General features: G+C 45.8%; 1 protein-coding gene across 1 annotated transcript in view; it reads right to left on the reverse strand.

Moving 5' to 3' along the window:
- Nucleotides 1-19,918, reverse strand: part of LRRC6 (leucine rich repeat containing 6) — a 53,756-nt gene that overhangs the window by 16,551 nt on the left and 17,287 nt on the right. Inside the window, exons 5-9 of the mRNA XM_036264180.1 lie at nt 16,272-16,495; nt 9,609-9,800; nt 6,616-6,693; nt 3,234-3,299; nt 468-537 (exon numbers count right to left, since the gene is read on the reverse strand). Of these exons, the coding sequence (XP_036120073.1) occupies nt 468-537; nt 3,234-3,299; nt 6,616-6,693; nt 9,609-9,800; nt 16,272-16,495 (630 nt within the window). The remainder of the gene's footprint in view (nt 1-467; nt 538-3,233; nt 3,300-6,615; nt 6,694-9,608; nt 9,801-16,271; nt 16,496-19,918) is intronic.

The following is a 19,918-nucleotide window of genomic DNA, read 5'->3' on the forward strand; positions in this document are numbered from 1 at the left end:
AACTGGGTTGCAGGTTCAATCCCCAGCCCATCACGGTTGTGTGGGAGGTAACCAATTGATGTGTTTCTCTCTCTCTCTCTCCATCCCTCCCTCCTTCCCACTCTTTCTAAAAATCAATGAAAAACTATCCCCGGGTGAAGATTAAAAAAAATAATAATAAGTAAAATAAAATAGGTATATTATTTAAATATAATTTCAAGCATAGCCTATGACGTACATAAAAGTCAGCCTTGGACAAAGTACCAACGCAACAGTCACAGGTGAAAAATATTAACTTTATCGAGCGACACGGTGGTCAACTCCTGCTGGACACCACTCCCACAGCATAAAGTCATGTGCCTAAAAGTGGCCCTCTGATTGGGTTTCTCCTTTTCCATTTTAATATTACTTTAAAAAATGTGCAGGCAGCCTAGCTGAGTCCAAGGGTTGGCTTTCGAAACTGCAGCAGTGGGTGGGGTCGTACTTACCTTTCCCTTGACCATCACTCGCACGTAAGTCGGCTGCACATCGACGTGGATCAGAGAGGTGTCCATATACCTTGCAAATTCAACACATCAAACATACTCAATCTTGTGATTTTCCCCAAACATAGAGTTTGCAAAGGAATTCACAGATACAAACCCACGCTTATGGGACCGTTTTAAATGGAGAGCGTTTAAAATTTCCAAGCTGAACAGGTCTTACAAAATTAGCTTCGAGTTAATCCTCGGACCCAAGGCAATTCAATATGTCAGCAATTTCATTTTTAGATCCATAAGTACACTTGACATTGACTGCCCCTAACCCAAAAGTATCAGGGGCCTGAAATATCACAAGTTTGCAAAAAACAGCTTGCCCTGTTCTTTCATGAATATTTTATTCTAAGCCCCTCAGACCGACTTGAATAGCCAGGGACGCGGAAGGCGCTCTGCCTGGGGCCTGCCACCTACTGCTCTCCGCCCTGGCGCTGTGCCACAGTGCCTGACACCATCTCCCCGCCGGCTTGGCTTCTCCCCGAAGCCACAGCCTGCTGCGTGAGCAAAGCCCCCCTGGAGGCACAGCCTGCTGCGTGAGCAAAGCCTCCGTCTACGGCAGTGACCCCAGCTGGGGTCAGGTGGCAACTGTTCCCAACTCTCTGAACAAATGAAAGATGTAGATTTCACCTCGCTCCTTTAGCCAAATCACTATTTTTATACTTTTCAAAATACTGATTGTGAATAGAAAATGCTGTGGCGACTCAGGCAGGCAGGAACACGGGGGTTACAGGCACAGGCTGAGGCCACACAGACCTGTGAGGGAGGGGCCGCGCCGCCAGGGACCACGCCCCTTAGCCTCTCCAACCACAGCCTCCTCCTGTAAAGTGAGGGTGATGAATCGTGCCTCTTCCCTAAGGTCACCGTGAAGACACGGGCACGGTGTCTAGTACATCGTTGTGTTTGCAAAGCATCCTTTTATTTCATGAAAACCATAATAAAAAGTAGAGGCAAGGTCTCCTGAAACTTCAAGTTCGCTACCTGCCACATGCCTGGGTGACATATGTGTTGTCATGCTCGGGCCCCTGAGGTGTGCTCACCTGCCCGGCCACAGGAGGTGCGCACACCTGCTTCTCTGCCTCAGACAAGCTCCTGGCTCTGTGCAGACCTCGCTGCTTCCGTCCTGGGAACGTCAGTGCTCGTATCGCTGACTCTCCCGACGCTGCCCCCAGCACCAGGCTGCACACACCCTCCTTCTCCGTCCTGAACTCTGCCCCTCTCTTGTGGGCACTCTTCTCCCTTTGTGATGGCCTGCGTGCCTTCCTGCTGACCGACCGTCTGCCCTGACTGTATTGAGAACAGGCCAGTTCCAGGCTGGCGCATGGTGGGTGTTCTGTAGATACCTGCTGAATAAGGGCAGCCAGCAGACGCGAATGAATGAACCCCACTTTCACGCCAGTGGAGGTAACAAGGCCTTTCAGTGTGACTGGGTGGATGGAACCACGGGAATGGAAGGATTTTACTACCGAGACAGGAGAATGATCACTAGTCTTTGAAAATGTACACGCGCGGGGATGAGGGCAGTTTTCCTCTGAAGACTGAAGGTGACGCAGTTGACAGGGCTAAAAGGAGAGATTACACATTCCTCAAACTCCAGGAGTAAGGCCTAAACACAGAACGGCCCCCAAAAAGATGGAACAGAGAACGTGCAACTGAAAACCCCCGAAAGGGCAGCTTGGGGAGCTGGAGGAACAGAGGACATGAAGTTAGTGGGGGAAGAGCTGGGCTCTTTCAAGGCAGGTGACCAGGCACGGGGGCAGGACTGACAGGCAGGTGTGTGGCAGAGGCAGTCGTTGTGCGAGGAAGGGATCACACTAAGAGCTGACCCCTATTCACCACAGCCAAGGGGGAAGCAACCCAAATGCCCACCAGTTGGTGAGTGGATGACCAAACAGTGGTATATCTATACAGTGGAATATTATTCAGCCATAAAAAGGGAGGAAATTCTGAAGATGCGACATCATAGATGAGCCCTAAAGATACTAAGTGAACGAAGCCAGACACAAAGTCCACATGTGCCTCAATGCGTAGGAAACATCCGGAAATGGCCAATCTACCCAGACAGAGAGCAGATTAGGGTGTCAAAGGAAAGGGGAAGTGGGGAGTGACTGCCTAACGTCAGGGTGATGAATGTTGTCTGGAAGTAGACAGTGGTAAGGGTCTCACAACATTGGGAATTTATTCAACTTCACTGAGTTGGATACGTGAAATGGTTGAAATGATGAGTTTTAAGTTATGTGGTTTCACCCTCTGAAAATCCATCCCCTCCTGGGCAATTGCAGGATAATGGTCTCTCTTACTCACTGGGTCTTGAGAGAGAGAATAAAATAGAGCATGTGAAACTGCCCTTAAAAAGAGCAAGGTCTTTATTATAATTCATGCATATTAATGTTCATTGACTCCCATCATCAGTATTCATTCATTCATTCCTGTACTTACTGAGTTCCCACCAGGTGCCTAGAAATATAAGGGAGGAAGAAACAACCAAAACAAAGTTCTTGCCTTGACCATAAATTTTTTAAAATGCAACTAAGTTTGGCAGGTAGAAATGACAAAGCAGGGGGCGGGGGGAGAATAGAAGGAAATGCTGGAAGAGGAGCAGGTACTGTTTTATATCAAACCAAGTTTCATTTCAAAATGTTCCACAACTCAAGACACTGCAGCTGAGAATGAAAACAGATAAAAATGCCAGTAAACAAACACATAAGAAAATGTCTTTACCTGTACACAGCCAGGTCCAGGATGATCTGGTGTCGGTTTTCGTCGTCTTTCAGAGAGAAGTCAAGTCTAAGGAACAATCCATTTGGGGGGGGCGGGGGGGAGATGATGCCTTTAGCAATACTTAGTAGACAGCCTCATCCCATTACCAGAAGTAAATGTCATAGCAATGATATAATTTCCAATGACAAACTTCTTGGGGTAGCTGAACAATAAAACGTCTGTTCACGTAAAAATGTCAACAGAAACCTATCACATGTTCATAAATTATTTGTTTGCCGTGTTTAAACGTGAGACTCTGAAGGTAAAGGACATACCCAAACCACGGGCATTGGTGAAGAGACAGAGACACCTGGCGGTTCGAGTGTTCTTTTCCACCGTAGGGGCATTTGCTGGGAGCAAACTAAAACACTGAAATATGTACGGAGGACTAAAGGCTCATCCGTTACCCCTAACGCAACATTCAAGTCCTTACGTGTTACAGTCTCACCTCCTTTCCCTTGCCATCATTTTTCTTCTCCTTTCATCGCTGACCTTTCCATCACCCAGGGAAATGCTGAGACCCTACCCTTATTTATCAGCTCCATTGTACAAGCAAAGAGACAGAGGCTCGGAGGAGCGGACACCGCTGGGAAGGAGGCCACAGGAGCCCCAAGAGGCAGGGCGTTATAGCCCCGTGCCTTCCAACCAGACCCTGAGGCTGTCCTAGGTGTAACTTTCATACTGTTCACAATTTCTTGGCCAATTTTATTGTGAGTACTTCACTTATCTCAGTCTGTGAAATACATAACCCGACACCATTAAAAACCATAAGCTAAATTGTTTGGGGAAATGTAGTATTAGCCACAGATGTGGCTTTCAGCAGTAGGCCTGTTTGTGACAGTCACTTTCCTTGATTTCAACCATCCAGCTGGGTGGGACTTCAGTTGCTCAAATGACCTATTTTTTGTTTTAATCTCAACCCAGGAGCTTTTGTAGGTGCTGGTCCCTCTGCCTTGATTGTTACTCCTCGATTTTCCAGCCAGCCAACATAAACTCTCCCTTCATTCATCACTTGAAAGGTAATTTAAGAGAGGTTTTCTATGGCAGAGATTGCTATCATTCCCCATTATCTGCTCCCACTTTCTCACTAGAAATAGGGCCCCTGGTTTGTTTGTTTGTTTTTTAAGTGTTTTTGTTGATTTTTTTAGAGAGAGATATAGAAACATCAATGTGAGAAACACCAATCGGCTGCCTTCTGCACGCCCCCTACTGGAGATTGAGCCTGCAACCCAAGCATGTGCCCTGACCAGAAATCGAACTGGGACCTCTCAGTTCATGGGATGATGCTCCATCCACTGAGCCACTCTGGCTGGGCAGGACCCCTGATTTTAAGTAGAAATGGCTCTGCAGAATAAAGACTACATTTTCCAGCCTCCCTTGCAGCTAGATGAGGTCATGTGATTTAGTTCTGTGAAGGAGACTGTTGCATGGCACTTTCAGGGAGTTTTCCTAGAGAAGCAGTGTGTGCCCTTCCCTTCCTTCCTCCTTTATTCAGCTGCGTGGAAGAGATTACAGGAGGCCAAGAGAGGAACCAGGGAGACTACTTAACAAGCTGTTACAATTGTCCAGATTTTGTTGACAAAGCATAAGCTCTAGAGCGCACAGTGGATGGGGGTACAGGAGGAAGAAGAGAATAAAATGAATTAGAAGGTACACAAAGCCATGTGGGAATAAGATTCTGGATGATGACAGTTGGTCCAAGAGGGCTGGGGTGGGTGACCACAGAGTGATAGAAGTAGGTGGTAGTAGCAGAGGTGATGGGTAACCAGGTCTTCATAGCATCCCCTAAATAGGATTAGGGGCAGGTAAAGTGGTCAGTGTGGTAAGAGGACTGGTGGTTCTCTAGGGGCACAGAGAGCTCTGGGGGTCTCCTAAGTCCTGTTGTAGTTGAAGAGAGACGTCTACCCTCTAGATTTTTAACCTCCATGAAGGCAGGAACCTGTCGTGGTCAGTGCTGAATCGCCAGTGCCCGGCATCATGCCTTAGGCTGCATTCATGCCTGCTGGGTAAAGACTGTATGTATGCGTGTGCGGGGGGAGGGTTGCAAACTAGGTCATGGCCATCACTAGAACTGGGTTAGCATGAGCAAGCCAGACACACCACCTATGAGCCATGTGACCTTCCACCTCTCGCAGGCTCAGGTTTAGGATCTATGAAACAGAAATACAACCTATCACAGGGTTGGCATAAACACGCAATGCGGCCTGGCGGGTGTGGCTCGGTTGAGAGTCGTCCCGTGAGAGGTTGCCTGTTTGATTCCCAGTCAGGGCACATGCCCAAATTTCAGGCTTGATCCTCAGTAGGGGTTGTGCAGGAGGCAGCCAAGCAATGGTTCTCTCTCATAGGTGTTTCTCTCCCTTTCCCTTTCTCTCTCTCTCAAATCGATAAAAACTTATTTTCAAAATGGTGAAATGGCCCTGATCGGTTTGGCTCAGCGGTTACAGCATCAGCCTGCGGACCGAGGAGTTGAGGATTTGATTCTCAGTCAAAGGCGTGTGCCTGGGTTACAGGTTGGATCCCCAGCGCCAGTTGGGGTTTTGCGGGAGGCAACCAATCGATGTCTCTCTCTCACATCGATGTTTCTCTCTCCCTCCCTCCCTCCCTTCCAGTCTATGTAAAAATCAATGGAAAAATATCCTCAGGTGAGGATTAACAACAACAAAAAGATGGAATGAATAATGTGGCAGGATGGTACCTTTATCACCGTAATGGCATAGCTAACACAATGATTCAAGTAAATAGACTTTGAATAATAAAAAGAAGTGAAAAAGATTTCGACCATAGGCTTTTTGGTCTGTATTTGGGCTACAAAGGCCTTTATAGCCTGCTTTCTAATTTTAAATTTTAAGACATCCAGAGGGGGTAGATCAGATATTATTATACTTCAGGATTTCCAGTTTGAATATTTTTCGTCTCTCACTAACTTCACGGAGATATTTATATCTACTTTTTCCCATTGCTCTCGAATGCTTTGAGGACGTGTTCCAGGGGATAAAGTAGATGGATAGGAGAGGTATCAATGTTCTCAGCCAGCCTGTTCATGGCAGAGTTTTAAAAATTAATACAACAGTGATGTACTGGCAATTTGCAGGCATAAAATGGAGGATGGTCCAAAGTTTCAGGGGACGCAGAAATAACGAGGATTTCCGTATGTCAAGATAATTTTCTGGATACCAAGAAAATACAATATGACATTATGCACTTGAGAACATAATGGATGTTTTGCTTTCATATGTGCACAAATGTCATTCTTATAAGTGTGTTCTCTGCAGAGCAAACCTGACATTGCAATGACCAACACCTCAAATGTTGCTGCTTCTAGTCGCTAGGTGGTCTCACATACTTGGGCTCATTTACGTTGAGGGCTCTCCCATCTTCAGTGATCAACGTCCTGGGTGGTTTCACTTTCTTCTTTTTTTCACTTAAGATTGGGGGTGGGTGGGAACAAGGGGCAAAGGGAAGAGGGGAAAATAAACAAAAAGAATATAAAAATTATTGCTTTATTTGAGAAACAGTTTAAGAAAAATGAATCAGGTATCTGTGACTACATCAACACTTTACTATTAGGAAGTCCATTCTACGCTGGAAATTGACCATGAAGCCCGATTGCTGTTCGGTTGTATCTATGTCTGTAAAGCAAAAATGTGAGCAAGACAATTTGCCAGGTAATTTAATGGGGAGGAAAAGCCCTTTTCATGAAATATCCATTAGTATTTAAATAAGTCTATTTCATGCATGATTTACCCAGATCACTGTCAGTACTTCCTTTGTGTATGCAGCTTCTGCTTTCGTTAAAACCCAATTTTGAAAGCCAAGAAGAATCTGTTCTGTAGAAATGAAGACACCGTCCACGAGGACCGGGTAGGGGTGTGCTCACCGCACTGTCTGCGGGCACCCTTCACCTGCTGATCTACAGATGATAGAAAAGCGTTGATGGTGTATTTGCTGAGAACAAACAGATAACGCAGAAGTCCGGTTTTCTTTTTCAAGGAAGACCCGAGTCCTCCGTTTGCAGAAATGATTCCTACAGTTGCAGAGGGCGAAGGAAGCTCTGGCGGGCTGGACCCAAGCCTGTAGCCCGCAGTATGTTGAGAGGGCAAGGATGGGGGGTAAGAGATGGAGCAAAGAGGAAAGAGTTCACGGAAAACATGAAAGAAGTGCAGGGTGTGAGTTCTATGCATTTCAAACATGGCTGAAAATATTTCAAACTGAAATAGGCATGTATCGAGAAGACGGATGAATCTGTTTGGATGACAGAATCATAGGCAAGTCTTTGCCCTGGATTGCTAGTGTTCTTTTTTTTTAATCGTTTAACTACAGTTGACCTTCAGTATTATTTTATATTAGATTCAGGTGTTCAGCACAGAAGTCAGACAATCATATATTTTACAAAGTGTTCTCCCCGATATTTCTGGTACCCATCTGGTTATTACGGTATTATTGACTATATTCCCTATTGTTCTTTTAGTATTGATTTTACGTTGGTTAACTTTATTTTGAAATATAAATGTATTCACATTTTTCTTGCTCCTAAACTGGGCCGCCAGGTCCAAAGAGTTAATGTTCTCACGAACGGCACTGTTCTCTGTGACCCAGGACAGTTAGGCGGCGTCCAGAAGACGCGACCATCTCGGGCACCCACGGGTTTGGGCAGAACATAGCGCCCTGAACAGGGCGCCTGAGCTTTACCCATGTCAGCCGCAATTTGCCCTGGCCAGTTTGCTCAGTGGTTAGAGCACTGGGCTGGGGACCAGAGGGTCTTGGGTTCAATTCCTGGTCAAGGGCATGTACCTGGGTTGTAAGTTCAATCCCCAACTCTGGTTGGGGTTGTGTAGGAGGCAACCAATCAATGTGTCTCTCTCACATCGATGTTTCTCTCTCTCCCGCCCTCCCTCCCTCCCACTCTATCTGAAAATCAATGGGAATACATCCTCCACTGAAGATTAACAACAAAATTTTTTTTTTAATTTATATAAACATGTACACATACATAAATATATTGTACATATATGTGGGTGCATATACATCAGAAATATAGTACTTATTAAATAAACATGTAGAATTTCCATTTCAAAGACTTCTTGAAACTACAAAGCATGTTCACATTCATTGGCCCATCAGATTGCCTCAGCTAAGGCACGTGTACCAGTCCCCGTGTACCTGCCCTCATGTACCAGTCCCCGTTTACCTGGTGAGGGAACGGATGAGGAGAAGTTACACAGAGTGAATAGAGAGCTGCGATACAAATCTGTTGTTATCCCATGTTCTCCCCAAAGCACGGAGTGGCCACTCAGTGTACAAATCGCCAAATTGTATAACTATTTGAGACAAAATTTGGTTCTTGTTTTTGTACCTAACTATCTAATTCTTAAAGAAAATGTTATGAGAGCAGCAGAGATTTCTAATTGTTTTGCTACTCTTTTGGTTTCTTACTATATTTCAGAGCTACTTGATCACGTTCCTGAGCTCATGAATTAGACCTGTGTCCACAGTGATACACTTTACACACTAGACTTAAGCAGTGACATGAAATGGAATGACGCAGAGCCTATCTTTTAAAAAAGCTACTCTGGCCCGGCTGGTGTGGCTCAGAGACTGAGCATCAACCCAGGCACCAAAAGGTCGCCAGTTCGATTCCCGGTCAGGGCACATGCCTAGGTTGTGGGCCTGATCCCCAGTGGGGGGCATGCAGGAGGCAGCCAATCGATGTTCTCTGTCATCGATGTTTCTATTTCTCTCTCCCTTCCTTTCTCTCTCTAATATCAATAAAGAAAAAAACTTTCTTAAAGCTACTCTGAAAATAATAGCTTATACATTCTAGCTTCTAACAAATGATACCTAAATAACTTGAAAGTGAAAGCATACTGTTGAATATCCAGGAGAGTTGTATTAAGAAAATATGACGCCTAAAGAAACTAATTTCTAATTATCGATTTTGCAAATTAGAAGACACAAAGGGCCCTGGTCAGTTTGGCTCAGCAGTTAGAGCATCAGCCTGCGGTCCAGAGAGAAGACACAAAGGAACTCATTCAGGCCACAAAGTGGCCTTTTTCTTGGTACCATGATGACTACTACTGCTAGCCCAGGCCCTACTATCACTCGATCCGTTTAATGTGGTTACCAAACTAAAGGCGTATAGACAGAACCCTACCTAAGATGCCACAATTCAGGATATTCTAAAGGAGGGCATTTCGTATGAATACATGTCAGTGGATACAATTCAACAAAAAGCTGGACTTCAAGAAAGCACAGTGGAACACAGCCAGTGAGGACAGTAAGGAGCACAGAGTCCAGAGAGAGCATTACCTCCCTCTCAAGACGGGCGCAATGGAATACCTTAACTTCTCCTGGTCTCTTCGTTGTTTCTCCATATGCCTCAGAGTCTCCAATCTAGACTCAGGAGTAAACAAAGAGGGTTTATTCCAGAATTCCAGGTCATCTTCGCCGTCCTCTGGTTTCCTGTGGTTACGTTCCCCTCCTTGTATGTCGGGCGCCTGCGGGTGGTCTTTGCTCTCTGCAGAAGGTGGGCTGGGAGAGGACAGACAGACACAGAGCACGGAAGAGGGGCTTGTGAGTTTCATCCTTAATGCTGCTCCTTAAACATCTCACACGTTTTCCTCGTGTTACCTTCTTCCCTTGACAGAATGTGTCTGCCAAGAGCTTCTGTGAGCCAGCGGGAGGGAGCACAGCCACGGCCGGGCAGGCCCTGCCGGCCACCACCAGGAGCAATGCCGCAGGACTCAGTCCAGGGATCGCACACCGGGCTGGTGCGAGCCGCCTGGGAGCTTTATAAAACACACAGATTTCTGGGCTCCTGCAAGAGTCTAATTCGGTAGATTTGGGGTGAGGCCCAGGAATCGGTGTTTTATAATGTTTTGCAGGAGGTTCTGATGATCAGACAAACTCAGGGACGACTGTGCCTTACCAATCACCCGATCTCCAGTCTTGTACCCCTCAACCCTACCCTCCACACTGCCCCAGAGCATCGAACAGGAAAGTTCGATCATATTACTTCCAGGTTCTCTAGCTCCCAAATCCTCTAGGGCAGCAGTTCTCAACCTGTGGGTCGCGACCCCTTTGGGGGTCGAATGACCCTTTCACAGGGGTTGCCTAAGACCATCGGAAAACATATTTCTCCGTCCATCTCCAGGCAGGTCCGCCCACGTGCAGATGCGCCCACACACGACTTGAGGAATGTATTAAAGGGTCGCAGCGTCAGGAAGGTGGAGAACCACTGCTCTAGTGGGACATATGAGATCCTCCATGGCACGGCCTCGGACTGCTCTATTTCCCACGGATAACATCTGAGTTCAGCTTTATATGGTAACAGCGCTGTGTTCTCCGTTTACTCGTGTTTTGTGGCAAATTGAATGATGTCTCTACATGGCATCAGATGGGTATTTTGTGAGATAATCAACATTGATTCAAGAAATATTTACTGAGCATCTTCTGTGCGCCAGGCACCAGAGACGCAACCCTAGTCGAGACCCACAACGCCACTACCTTTGGGCGACTGTATTCTGTTGGAGAGGAAATGACCCGTCAAACAGGAAACAGGGAACAGCCTCCCTCCCCCCCCTTCGCTCTTGAATACATCCTCTGTTGCCAAGTAACATTAAGTGAAAAAATCCACCGGAAGCCTTTAGCACCAAGTATGGCAAATAGTAAATACTCATTAAATGTTCGACTTTGTTGTTTTGTGACTGAAATGAGATGACACAAAGGATCATTTCATTGACCTTTAAATAAGGTGCTTTTTGAAGGGATAAAAATACTAGCACATGAAGTTTAAATAGTATAAACAGAACATAGAGTAAAATTATGCTTAGATTCCTTATTTATTACAAAGTCCAACTAGACAGTCTAATAAGCTACATAATGCAAATTATTGAAAATAAGTGCTTTGCTATAGAGCTATAGTTCTTTATGGTATGAAAACAACCTGTTTAGGAGATCTAATATTCTACAATATTCTAGCTAATTGTAACTGAAATAATTGGCTCCAATCTCATTTAAAAGAATTTGTTTTTGCTAGTAAGTGACTAAGTGGTTTATTTTTACCTTTTACAATCTAAAAAAATAATTTAAAACACATAAAAATAATTGTACTTAAGAACTATAGAAATATCAGCTAAATAACATAATTCTCCAAAGGCAACATGCATGTAGATGCAGGTAGCTGGCTGGTGAAACAGACTTGAGCTCATTAGGAAATGAACAGAGAATCTGCCCTCCGACCACCTCCCCCGGATCCGCCGTCTCGGGGCTCTCTTCCCACTCGTGAGCGCCCCATGCTCGCTTCAAGAGCAGTCTCATCTCAGCTCACTCACTTCCAGGTATTAAGAGGTCTACCGTTTAAACAAAACTACGTCCAAATCGAAGCCTTTTCCCTCCCTCTCCAGATCCTTCTCCCCTTGCCCAGCTCACGGCTGGGCTGTGCCCGGGAAGAGGGACACGCACCCCACCTCGCTGGGCCTCTCCGGTCTCCTCCTGACTTCGGAAATTGAGGCCCAGGAGGAGGGCTGGGGAGAAGAGGCAAACGTTTCTTGTGAGAACGATGCTGCGACACCTGGGCTGTTGGTCTGTCTCGGGCTGATACCCGGTCACTGGCTTTCTCTTGTGAGCACGGCTGTTGGTTCTTGGAGACGGGACAAGAGCCTCCTGGAACAGCTTCCGGCCAGCGTGACCCACATCCTACCTGGCTGGTCCTTTGTGACGATCCCTGAGCCCTGCCACCGACAATCCACCCCACTCTCTCAGGCAGCACCCTCCCAGGTGGCTCGTGCAGCTCCTGCCGATGCTCCAGTGCGAGCGCTTCCCTCTCGCCCTTCGTCCTGACCCTTCTGCTCCAGGCTAGTCCAGGCCACGCCCGCCCTTCCCGCTCTCCAGGTCAGAAGCAGGCTCTGTCTAGTCAAGAGATGAAATGCTCATCCCGCCTTGAGCAGCCCCCCCATCTCTACGGGGTTTCCTCTTGACGGAATAGCCGCCTACTCCTCCCCGGTGATGCCAGTGACTCTTTATGTCAGCACGAGCCTCCTCCAGAGTGCCCAGGGTTCCGAAAGGGGTGATGGCTGAGGGACAGCCAGTCTTGGGGGGGCAGGGAAGCAAGTGGGCACCTGTGAGAAACCCAGCTGCACGCTGCTACGGAAACGCACGGAGGGGTCACTGTAAACTTCTGTAAACTTTCGTAAACCAAGAACGGAAAGTGATCCCAACGCAGTTCATGTGTCTGTTATAACTTTGATGCAAAACACCAGGGAAAATGCGATCGAAAGGGGCTAGTACAGCATAAACTCATTTGCGAACGTGGGTTAAATAGTATTTAAAATATTAGCAAAACGGATGCAGCAGAGCATTCGAAATACATCCTGGACAAAGTGAGCATATTCTAGAAGTTCAGGGATGTTCTTATATTGGAAAATCTATTAATACGGTTCAACACAATTATCTCAATAGATGCAGAAAAAACATTTAATAAAATCCCAGTAATCGCAATGACAAGAGCTCTTCACCAGCTCTCAGTAGACGTGAACTACGTGGGCTCTACCCAAACCCCCGCGGGCACAACAGGCAGTGGTGAACTGGAAGCGTTCTTCTTACAGTCCGGAGCAGGTGGACACCACGGCCGCGAGCCCGCCCCGTTCCGGAGGCTCAGCGAGCACAAGGAAGAACATATAACGTAGAGGTAGAAACGCCAGAGAAAAATTTTAGTTGCTGTTTTTCTACCTAGAAAAGACAGGATAATCTACAGACTAACTATTGCATCTATTTATTTTTTAATCCTCTCCCGAGGATATTTTTCCATTGCTCTTTAGATAGAGTAGAAGGGAGAGAGAGGGAGAGAGAGAAACATCGGTGTGAGAGAAACACATCGATTGGCTGCCTCCTGCACAATCCCCTCAGGGGCCAGGGATCAAACCTGCAACCCAGGTACGCACCCTTGACCGGGTATCGAACCCAGGACACTCTAACTGCTGAGCCAAACCCAACAGGGCAAACAACTGCATCTTTTTTAAAAGTTCAGCAAGATTGTTTAATACACCAGTATACAGAGATCATTCATCTCTTTATACATCAGCACGAACCAATTACAAGTCTATTTTTAAAATGCCATTCTACAAGACACTTAGAACTAAATCTAATAAAAGATGGTGTGAGACCTTTATCAAGGAATTACAAAGCCTTGCTGAAGGACTCAGAAGAAGGTCTAAATAAATAGAGACAGCTGCTCTAACAAGTTCGGCATGAAAAGAACTGATGTCATAGAGATATCAACTTTCCCCTAATTAACATATAAATTAAATGCGATTTCAATCAAAATTACACTGGAGATTTGGGGGGATTTGAATAGGAGATTCTAAGATTCTCAGACAAGAGCAGAAAACCAGGAAGAGCCAAGATAATTTTGAAAAATGAGAACCTCTTACCAAATATCAAGATTTGCCGAATGCGCTAGGAGTGAGACCACGTGCCAATGCTCCCAAGGAGCCATCTCGGGAGCCGCAGTGGACCCACGGTACCTGAGCAGAGGGTGGACGGGAGGGTGCTGGTGCAGGTCAGCGGGAGACCGACAGCACCTCAGCACCTGGCGCAGAGACGAAAGCCCCACACAGGAAATGTCCAGTGCCCTGTCCTACGCTGCAGTCAGCCGTGGACTCCAGGTGGCCGGCTGGGACCCTGGGGCAGTGAGAAACTTCACAAAGCAGACCGAAGAGTACAAAAGAAGTTCCACTGCATGACCGTTTTTGAATTCCATAAAGCAGAGGCACTTGTTAAGACTAAGGAGAAGTCACGGCTTGGGAAAAGATATTTACAAAGCATATAACCACCAAGGAAGCTGCATTCAGAATGTAGCACTGTGAGTCAATAAGGGAAAAAAATACCTTACAGCTTATTTAAAATAGGCAGGGGACCTGAGTAGAACCAAAATAGAAGAAATCTAAATGGCCAGTAAACATAAGATAGTCAACTCACTAGTAATTCTAGAAATTCAAATTAAATATAAGGTGTCATGAAACAACCAACTTGATTGGCCGGTGTTTTAAAATATCATATTACCTAGCACTGGCAACGATTACATCTATGTACATTAATACACCTGAGAAAACACCTGGAATGTTTTTGTTTTTTTTTTTATCCTCACCCGAGGACATTTTTCCATTTTTTGTTCAGGTAGAGTGGGAGGGAGAGAGAGGAAGAGAAAGAGAAACATCGATGTGAAAGGGACACATCGAGTGGCTGCCACCCACACGACCGACCAGGGCCGGGGACAAGCTGCAACCGAGGTACATGCCCTTAGCGGGAACCAAACCCGGGTCTCTCTGGACCGCAGGCCGACGCTCTAACCGCTGAGCCAAACTGGCCAGGGCAACACCTGGAATGTTCCTGCCTACCAAGCTGAAAAGATGCTCATACCTGCTGAGCAGCCTGGAGAACCCTCCACACCTGCACGAGGAGACATGGGCAACACTGTCTGAAAGTGGGAGGGAGCCCTGGCCGGTGTGGCTCAGCTTGTTGGAATATCGGATGTCCCGCGCACTGAAAGGTGGTGGGTTCGATTCCAGGTCAGGGCACATGCCCAGGTTGTGGGTTCGATCCCCGGTAGGGCTGCACCGGGGCTGACCCTCATCGGGCAGCCACTGGGAGGGCCACGCAGGTTGTGGGGACCAGTGCACACCCTGATTGGTCAGGGCCAGTGAATCACTAGCTGTTAGATATTTTCAGCATCACCTCTGGGCTGCACTGTGATTTATTCAGCCAATGGGATGTGACTCCACAGTCAGAATGAATGAACTAGTTCCATGTGTCTTCACAGGCAGAAATCTCAAAAACATAATGTTGGATGAAAAGCAAAGTAGTAGAAAGACAATCATTCATGCCAAAAATAAAAAACACGCCAAACTTCCCTTGTTTAAGGAGGCGTAATTACATAGTAAACATATTGAAAATGTGGGTGGGAGCGACCTATGTGAGAGCAACCTACATGAGGGGTGTACCGACTGCAGGGGGCAGACCCCACGGCGGACGACGAGAGGAAGGGGACAGGGAGGAGCACTTAGGGGTTTCCACTCTACCAGTGATATTTTATTTCTTATTTTTAAAAAGATCCAAAGCAAACACGCACACTATTGACATTTATTGAGTCTGCATGATGCAACTATAGCTATTTTTTTTTAACATTTATGTATGTCTAAAATTTTTATAATTATTATTTTCTCAAGTTTAAGAGGTTCTGTTATCAAAATATTTAAAGCTTTCACGGTATGGCATCAAATCAACTGACTATAGTTACGATTTACTTGGACAAGAATAAAATAATTCATGTTTGTCAAAAAAAGACCATTTAGCCCAGCTGGTGTGGCTCAGCAACTGAGCGTCGACCCACGCACTAAGAAGTCCCCGGTTCGATTCCCACACAGGGCACATGCCCAGGTTGTGGGCCCCATCCCCAGTGGGGGGCGTGCAGGAGGCAGCCAATCGATGTTCTCTCTCATCGATGTTTCTATCTCTCCCTTTCCCTTCCCCTCTCTAAAGAAATCAATAAAGGGAAAAAAAATATTTTAAAAAGACCATTTAAAGGCATATTAATCCCATGAAAATATATTCATTATATAATTCACAAAACAGAACATTTTATGATGCAATCAAAAGTATTCCATTTATAATAATGTGATTTGCACTTATCTAAAACATTCCTACTCTACAAGTCAAAGTACACACCTGTTCATTGACCTCTACTGTACATATTTTAGGGCGGTTCTGCCTGAGGATAGGTTTCGATGCAAATGAAAAGGCTTTGTTTCCTCAGAGAAGGAAGCCTCACAGGATTGTCACAAATGAGGGGATCCTCACAGCCTGCCCCCCCAATCCACATAATGATATATTCTTCAAATTAACCATCTGGAATCGAGGTGATGCTGGAAACACCTTGCGGAAAGAACATGGTTGGTTGCGTTTAACCAAAGTCGATGCGAAACTCAACTCTAAGGATTTACTTACAGAGTGGCACCACTGCCGGGGTCCCAGTGTCCCTCGAAGCCTGGGCGGTTTTCCTTTTCTTTGTTTTCAAGCTCTTCTCGGAGTTTCCGCTGAGCCTCCTGCTTCTCTCTGGCTCGTTTGAGGCAGTGAGCTCTCTCCTGCTCCCTGATTCGTTGTTCAACCGCTGGGAGGTTCTGCAGCGCCTGAATCCTTTCTGAGCGCTCTATTTCTTTCCCGTCCAAGCACTTGAATAAAAAACAGCCGATACTGTACAGAGCGATTATTCCAGCGCTACAATTTCAATCAGCCCCACCGCTGACTTGGACCGGAATGTTTTAAATTTAGAAATAAATAATGCACCGCGGTGGGATGGGAAGCATCAGAAACTTTGATCTAGGTCAATGTTGATTCCGTACAATCAATACCGTTTATAAATTGTCTTCACTGGTAATAAGAAGTTGGTCTTCTGTTAAAATCGATTATTAGTGACAAGCTCTCAAAATACATTATTTCTATAACTACTCACTATATCAAGGATTTCAATGTCCCAAGTCAAACCATGGCTCTAGTATAACAGTGACCCTTCCCAAATGCTCTCTACAAGGAAGGGCCTTGTATATTACACAAAATTGAGCTCTAATGCACATGAGCTCATGTTCTACCTCTTCCAAGACACACAGAGTGTCCTATTAATTGTACGGCCACTGTTTACATTGGTATTTTTGTAGTGATTTTCCAAGTCCAAATATTCCAATAAAACACCAACCTAAAATTTGCAGTTTCAAAGCTACCGATTTAAAGATAGCTATGGATTCCCCAGCCTCATTCTACAAAAGGGGGAGGCAGTTCTTAGAAAGGTGTGGCAGGCAGAAAATCCCCCCCCCCCCATCCAAGAACAGACATGTTCTGATCCCATAAATATTACTTTACATGGCAAAAGATACCTTGCAGACGTGGTTAAAAGAAGGATTTTAAGATGGGGAGACTATCTAGATTATCTGGGTGAGCCCATCACACGGGTTCTTAAAGTGAAAGAAGAAGGTGAGTGTGTCAGGGTCCGAGTTGGGGAGAGAGCTGAAGCTACACTGCTGGCTTTGAAGATGGAGAAAGGACCTGCCATCTCAAAAACACAGGAACCCTTCCGATGCTGAAACAGACAACTTTCCCCTGCACAGGCCAAAGAACACAGCCCTGCCAACACCTCAGTCTAGGACATCAGACATCTAGAACTGTAACAGTATACATCTGTGTTGTTTTCAGCCACTCTGTTTGTGGTAACTCATCACCACAGCGATAGGAAACTAACACAAAAGGACAAAGCACACAAATATTGAAGATAAACCAATTTAAAAAATTATGAGGATCGGTTACATTGTAAATCAAAATTATAATGTTGACATTTGGGGAAGAAAATTAATTTAGAGTATACTTTTGGTCACAGGACTCGTGTGGCTGCTGTAGGCGGACTACAGGTTTGGCTCTGAGCTCCCTGGCAGCCAAAGCAAAACAGGAAAACTTGATCAGTCACACGATTCTTCTTGTCTTTCATGGAAAATACACTCGTTTCCAGGTTCCCCCTAATGTTTATTTCTAAAACACGTTTCTGAAGTAGAGCTTCACAGTGTCAGTCTAGGGAGTGCTGCACGTGGTCCACACGGTAACAGGCTTCGCAAAGTGTTCCTTCCAGCAGCCTCCAGGGAAAGATGAGGCCATGATGCTAAAACTAGTTTACTAAAGCCTAGCCTTTAAGGGGATGAGGGATTGTGGCCCAAGTACTTAGTCTATTTTTTTATCCTCATCCGAGGACATTTTTCCATCCTTTGTTCAGGTAGAGTGGGAGGGAGAGAGAGGAACAGAAAGAGAGAGGGAAACATTGATGTGAAAGGGACACATCGAGTGGCTGCCACCCGCACAACCGACCAGGGCCGGGGACAAACTGCAACCGAGGTACGCGCCCTTAGCGGGAACCGAACCCGGGTCTCTCCGGACCGCAGGCTGACGCTCTAACCGCTGAGCCAAACTGGCCAGGGCTATATTATTTTATTTATTTATTTATTTTAAGTAACCAAATTTAAGCTAGAGTTAAAAGCTAAACAATTTGGAAAATTCTGAATACATATCATTTCTTCCATTGGAATTTTGATAAACACTGGAAAGCAAGGTGCTATTCTCTCACTTGTATCTGGACGACAAGGATTTAAGGATTTACTTAAAAATGTGCGTGTGTGTGTGTGTGTGTGTGTGTGTGTGTAATTGTGTCTATCTTTCCTTATACTTTGGGTTAAATATTGATTTAATCTAGACCTCCTGTTTCTAAAAGATTATGAAAAATGAGCCCCCATCACCACTCAGACAGGAAGCAGAAGAGCTCATGTTGAAAACGGATGACAACTTGGGACGGTGCCACCTGCCTGCCAGCCCCTGTCCCGGGGTCTTCTCACTGGATCTCAGTTTATTTGATGACTTCTGTTCGGTAGTCTAGGAAACTGGCCCATGCTTCCTTCGAGCCAAATCACACCTGTAGATGGCCTAACGAACTGAGAGGTTACGTTTTAAGTTGTACATTATACTATTCTTTGGTTTTTCTTTAGGATTCTTGAAATACAGAGGTAGAGTGTCTATGATTATTGATAATCATTGCACACATGCTATATCTAAACGAAAGAGAAATTAACATCTATCAAAAGACTCGCAGAACTGTATCCCATTATAGATTAGAAAAATGAGGTTTACCATTCATAGCTAGTGGAGACATGAGTCAAACCCTGGTCCGCCTGCTGCCAAGCACCTCCCACTACGCTGCTGTGTCTACTTACCACCTGGACTGGCTCAGACACACAGAAGAGGATACATAGAAAGGGCTGAATCTGCCCACACCTCTCTATATGTCTGTCTAAATAACTACTTCATTGTTATGAGTTAAATTGTGAATAGTTGAAGTCCTAACCCCAGAACCTCAGACTGTGACCCTATTTGGAAATTGGGTCTTTGCAGATGCAGTTAGTAGGGTGGGCCCCTAACCCAATATGACTGGTGTCCCTATAACAAGAATGACACGTGAAGACAGATATAAGAAGAACGCCACATGAAGATGAAGGCAGAGACAGAAGTGACGCTTCTACAAGCCAAGGAACGCCACCTACTACCCGCAACCACCAGAAGCCAGGAGTAGGCATGGAACAGACTCCCCCTCACAGCCCTCGGAGGGGACCAACCCTGCTGACACCTTCCAGCCTCCAGACTAGGAGATAATAGATTTCTGGTGTGGCCTGGCCAGTGTGGCTCAGTGGACTGAGCATTGTCCCGAGGACTAGGAGGTCCGGGTTCGATTCCCAGTCAGGGCACGTGCCCGGGTTGCAGGCTCGATCCCCAGTAGGGGGCGTGCAGGAGGCAGCCGATCGATAGTTCTCTCTCACATCAATGCTTCTCTCTCTCTATCTAAAAAGTCAATAAAAAGATGTTTTAAAAAAATAGATGTCTGGTGTTTAAGCCACCCAGCTGGTGGCGCTTTGTTACGTCGGCCCTAGGAAAAGAATGCATCTGTGAACACAATTCCTTTCACGTAGATCACAGCTTTCAATGAAATAAATGGCTAAGATTCTAACGTTTATCAGCCTATTTTCAAAGACGAGCAAACAAGTGTCTGAATGCTGTTTTCCAGAGGCCGG

This window comes from Molossus molossus, unplaced genomic scaffold, assembly GCF_014108415.1.
Source record: "Molossus molossus isolate mMolMol1 unplaced genomic scaffold, mMolMol1.p scaffold_m16_p_16, whole genome shotgun sequence".
NCBI lineage: Eukaryota > Metazoa > Chordata > Mammalia > Chiroptera > Molossidae > Molossus > Molossus molossus.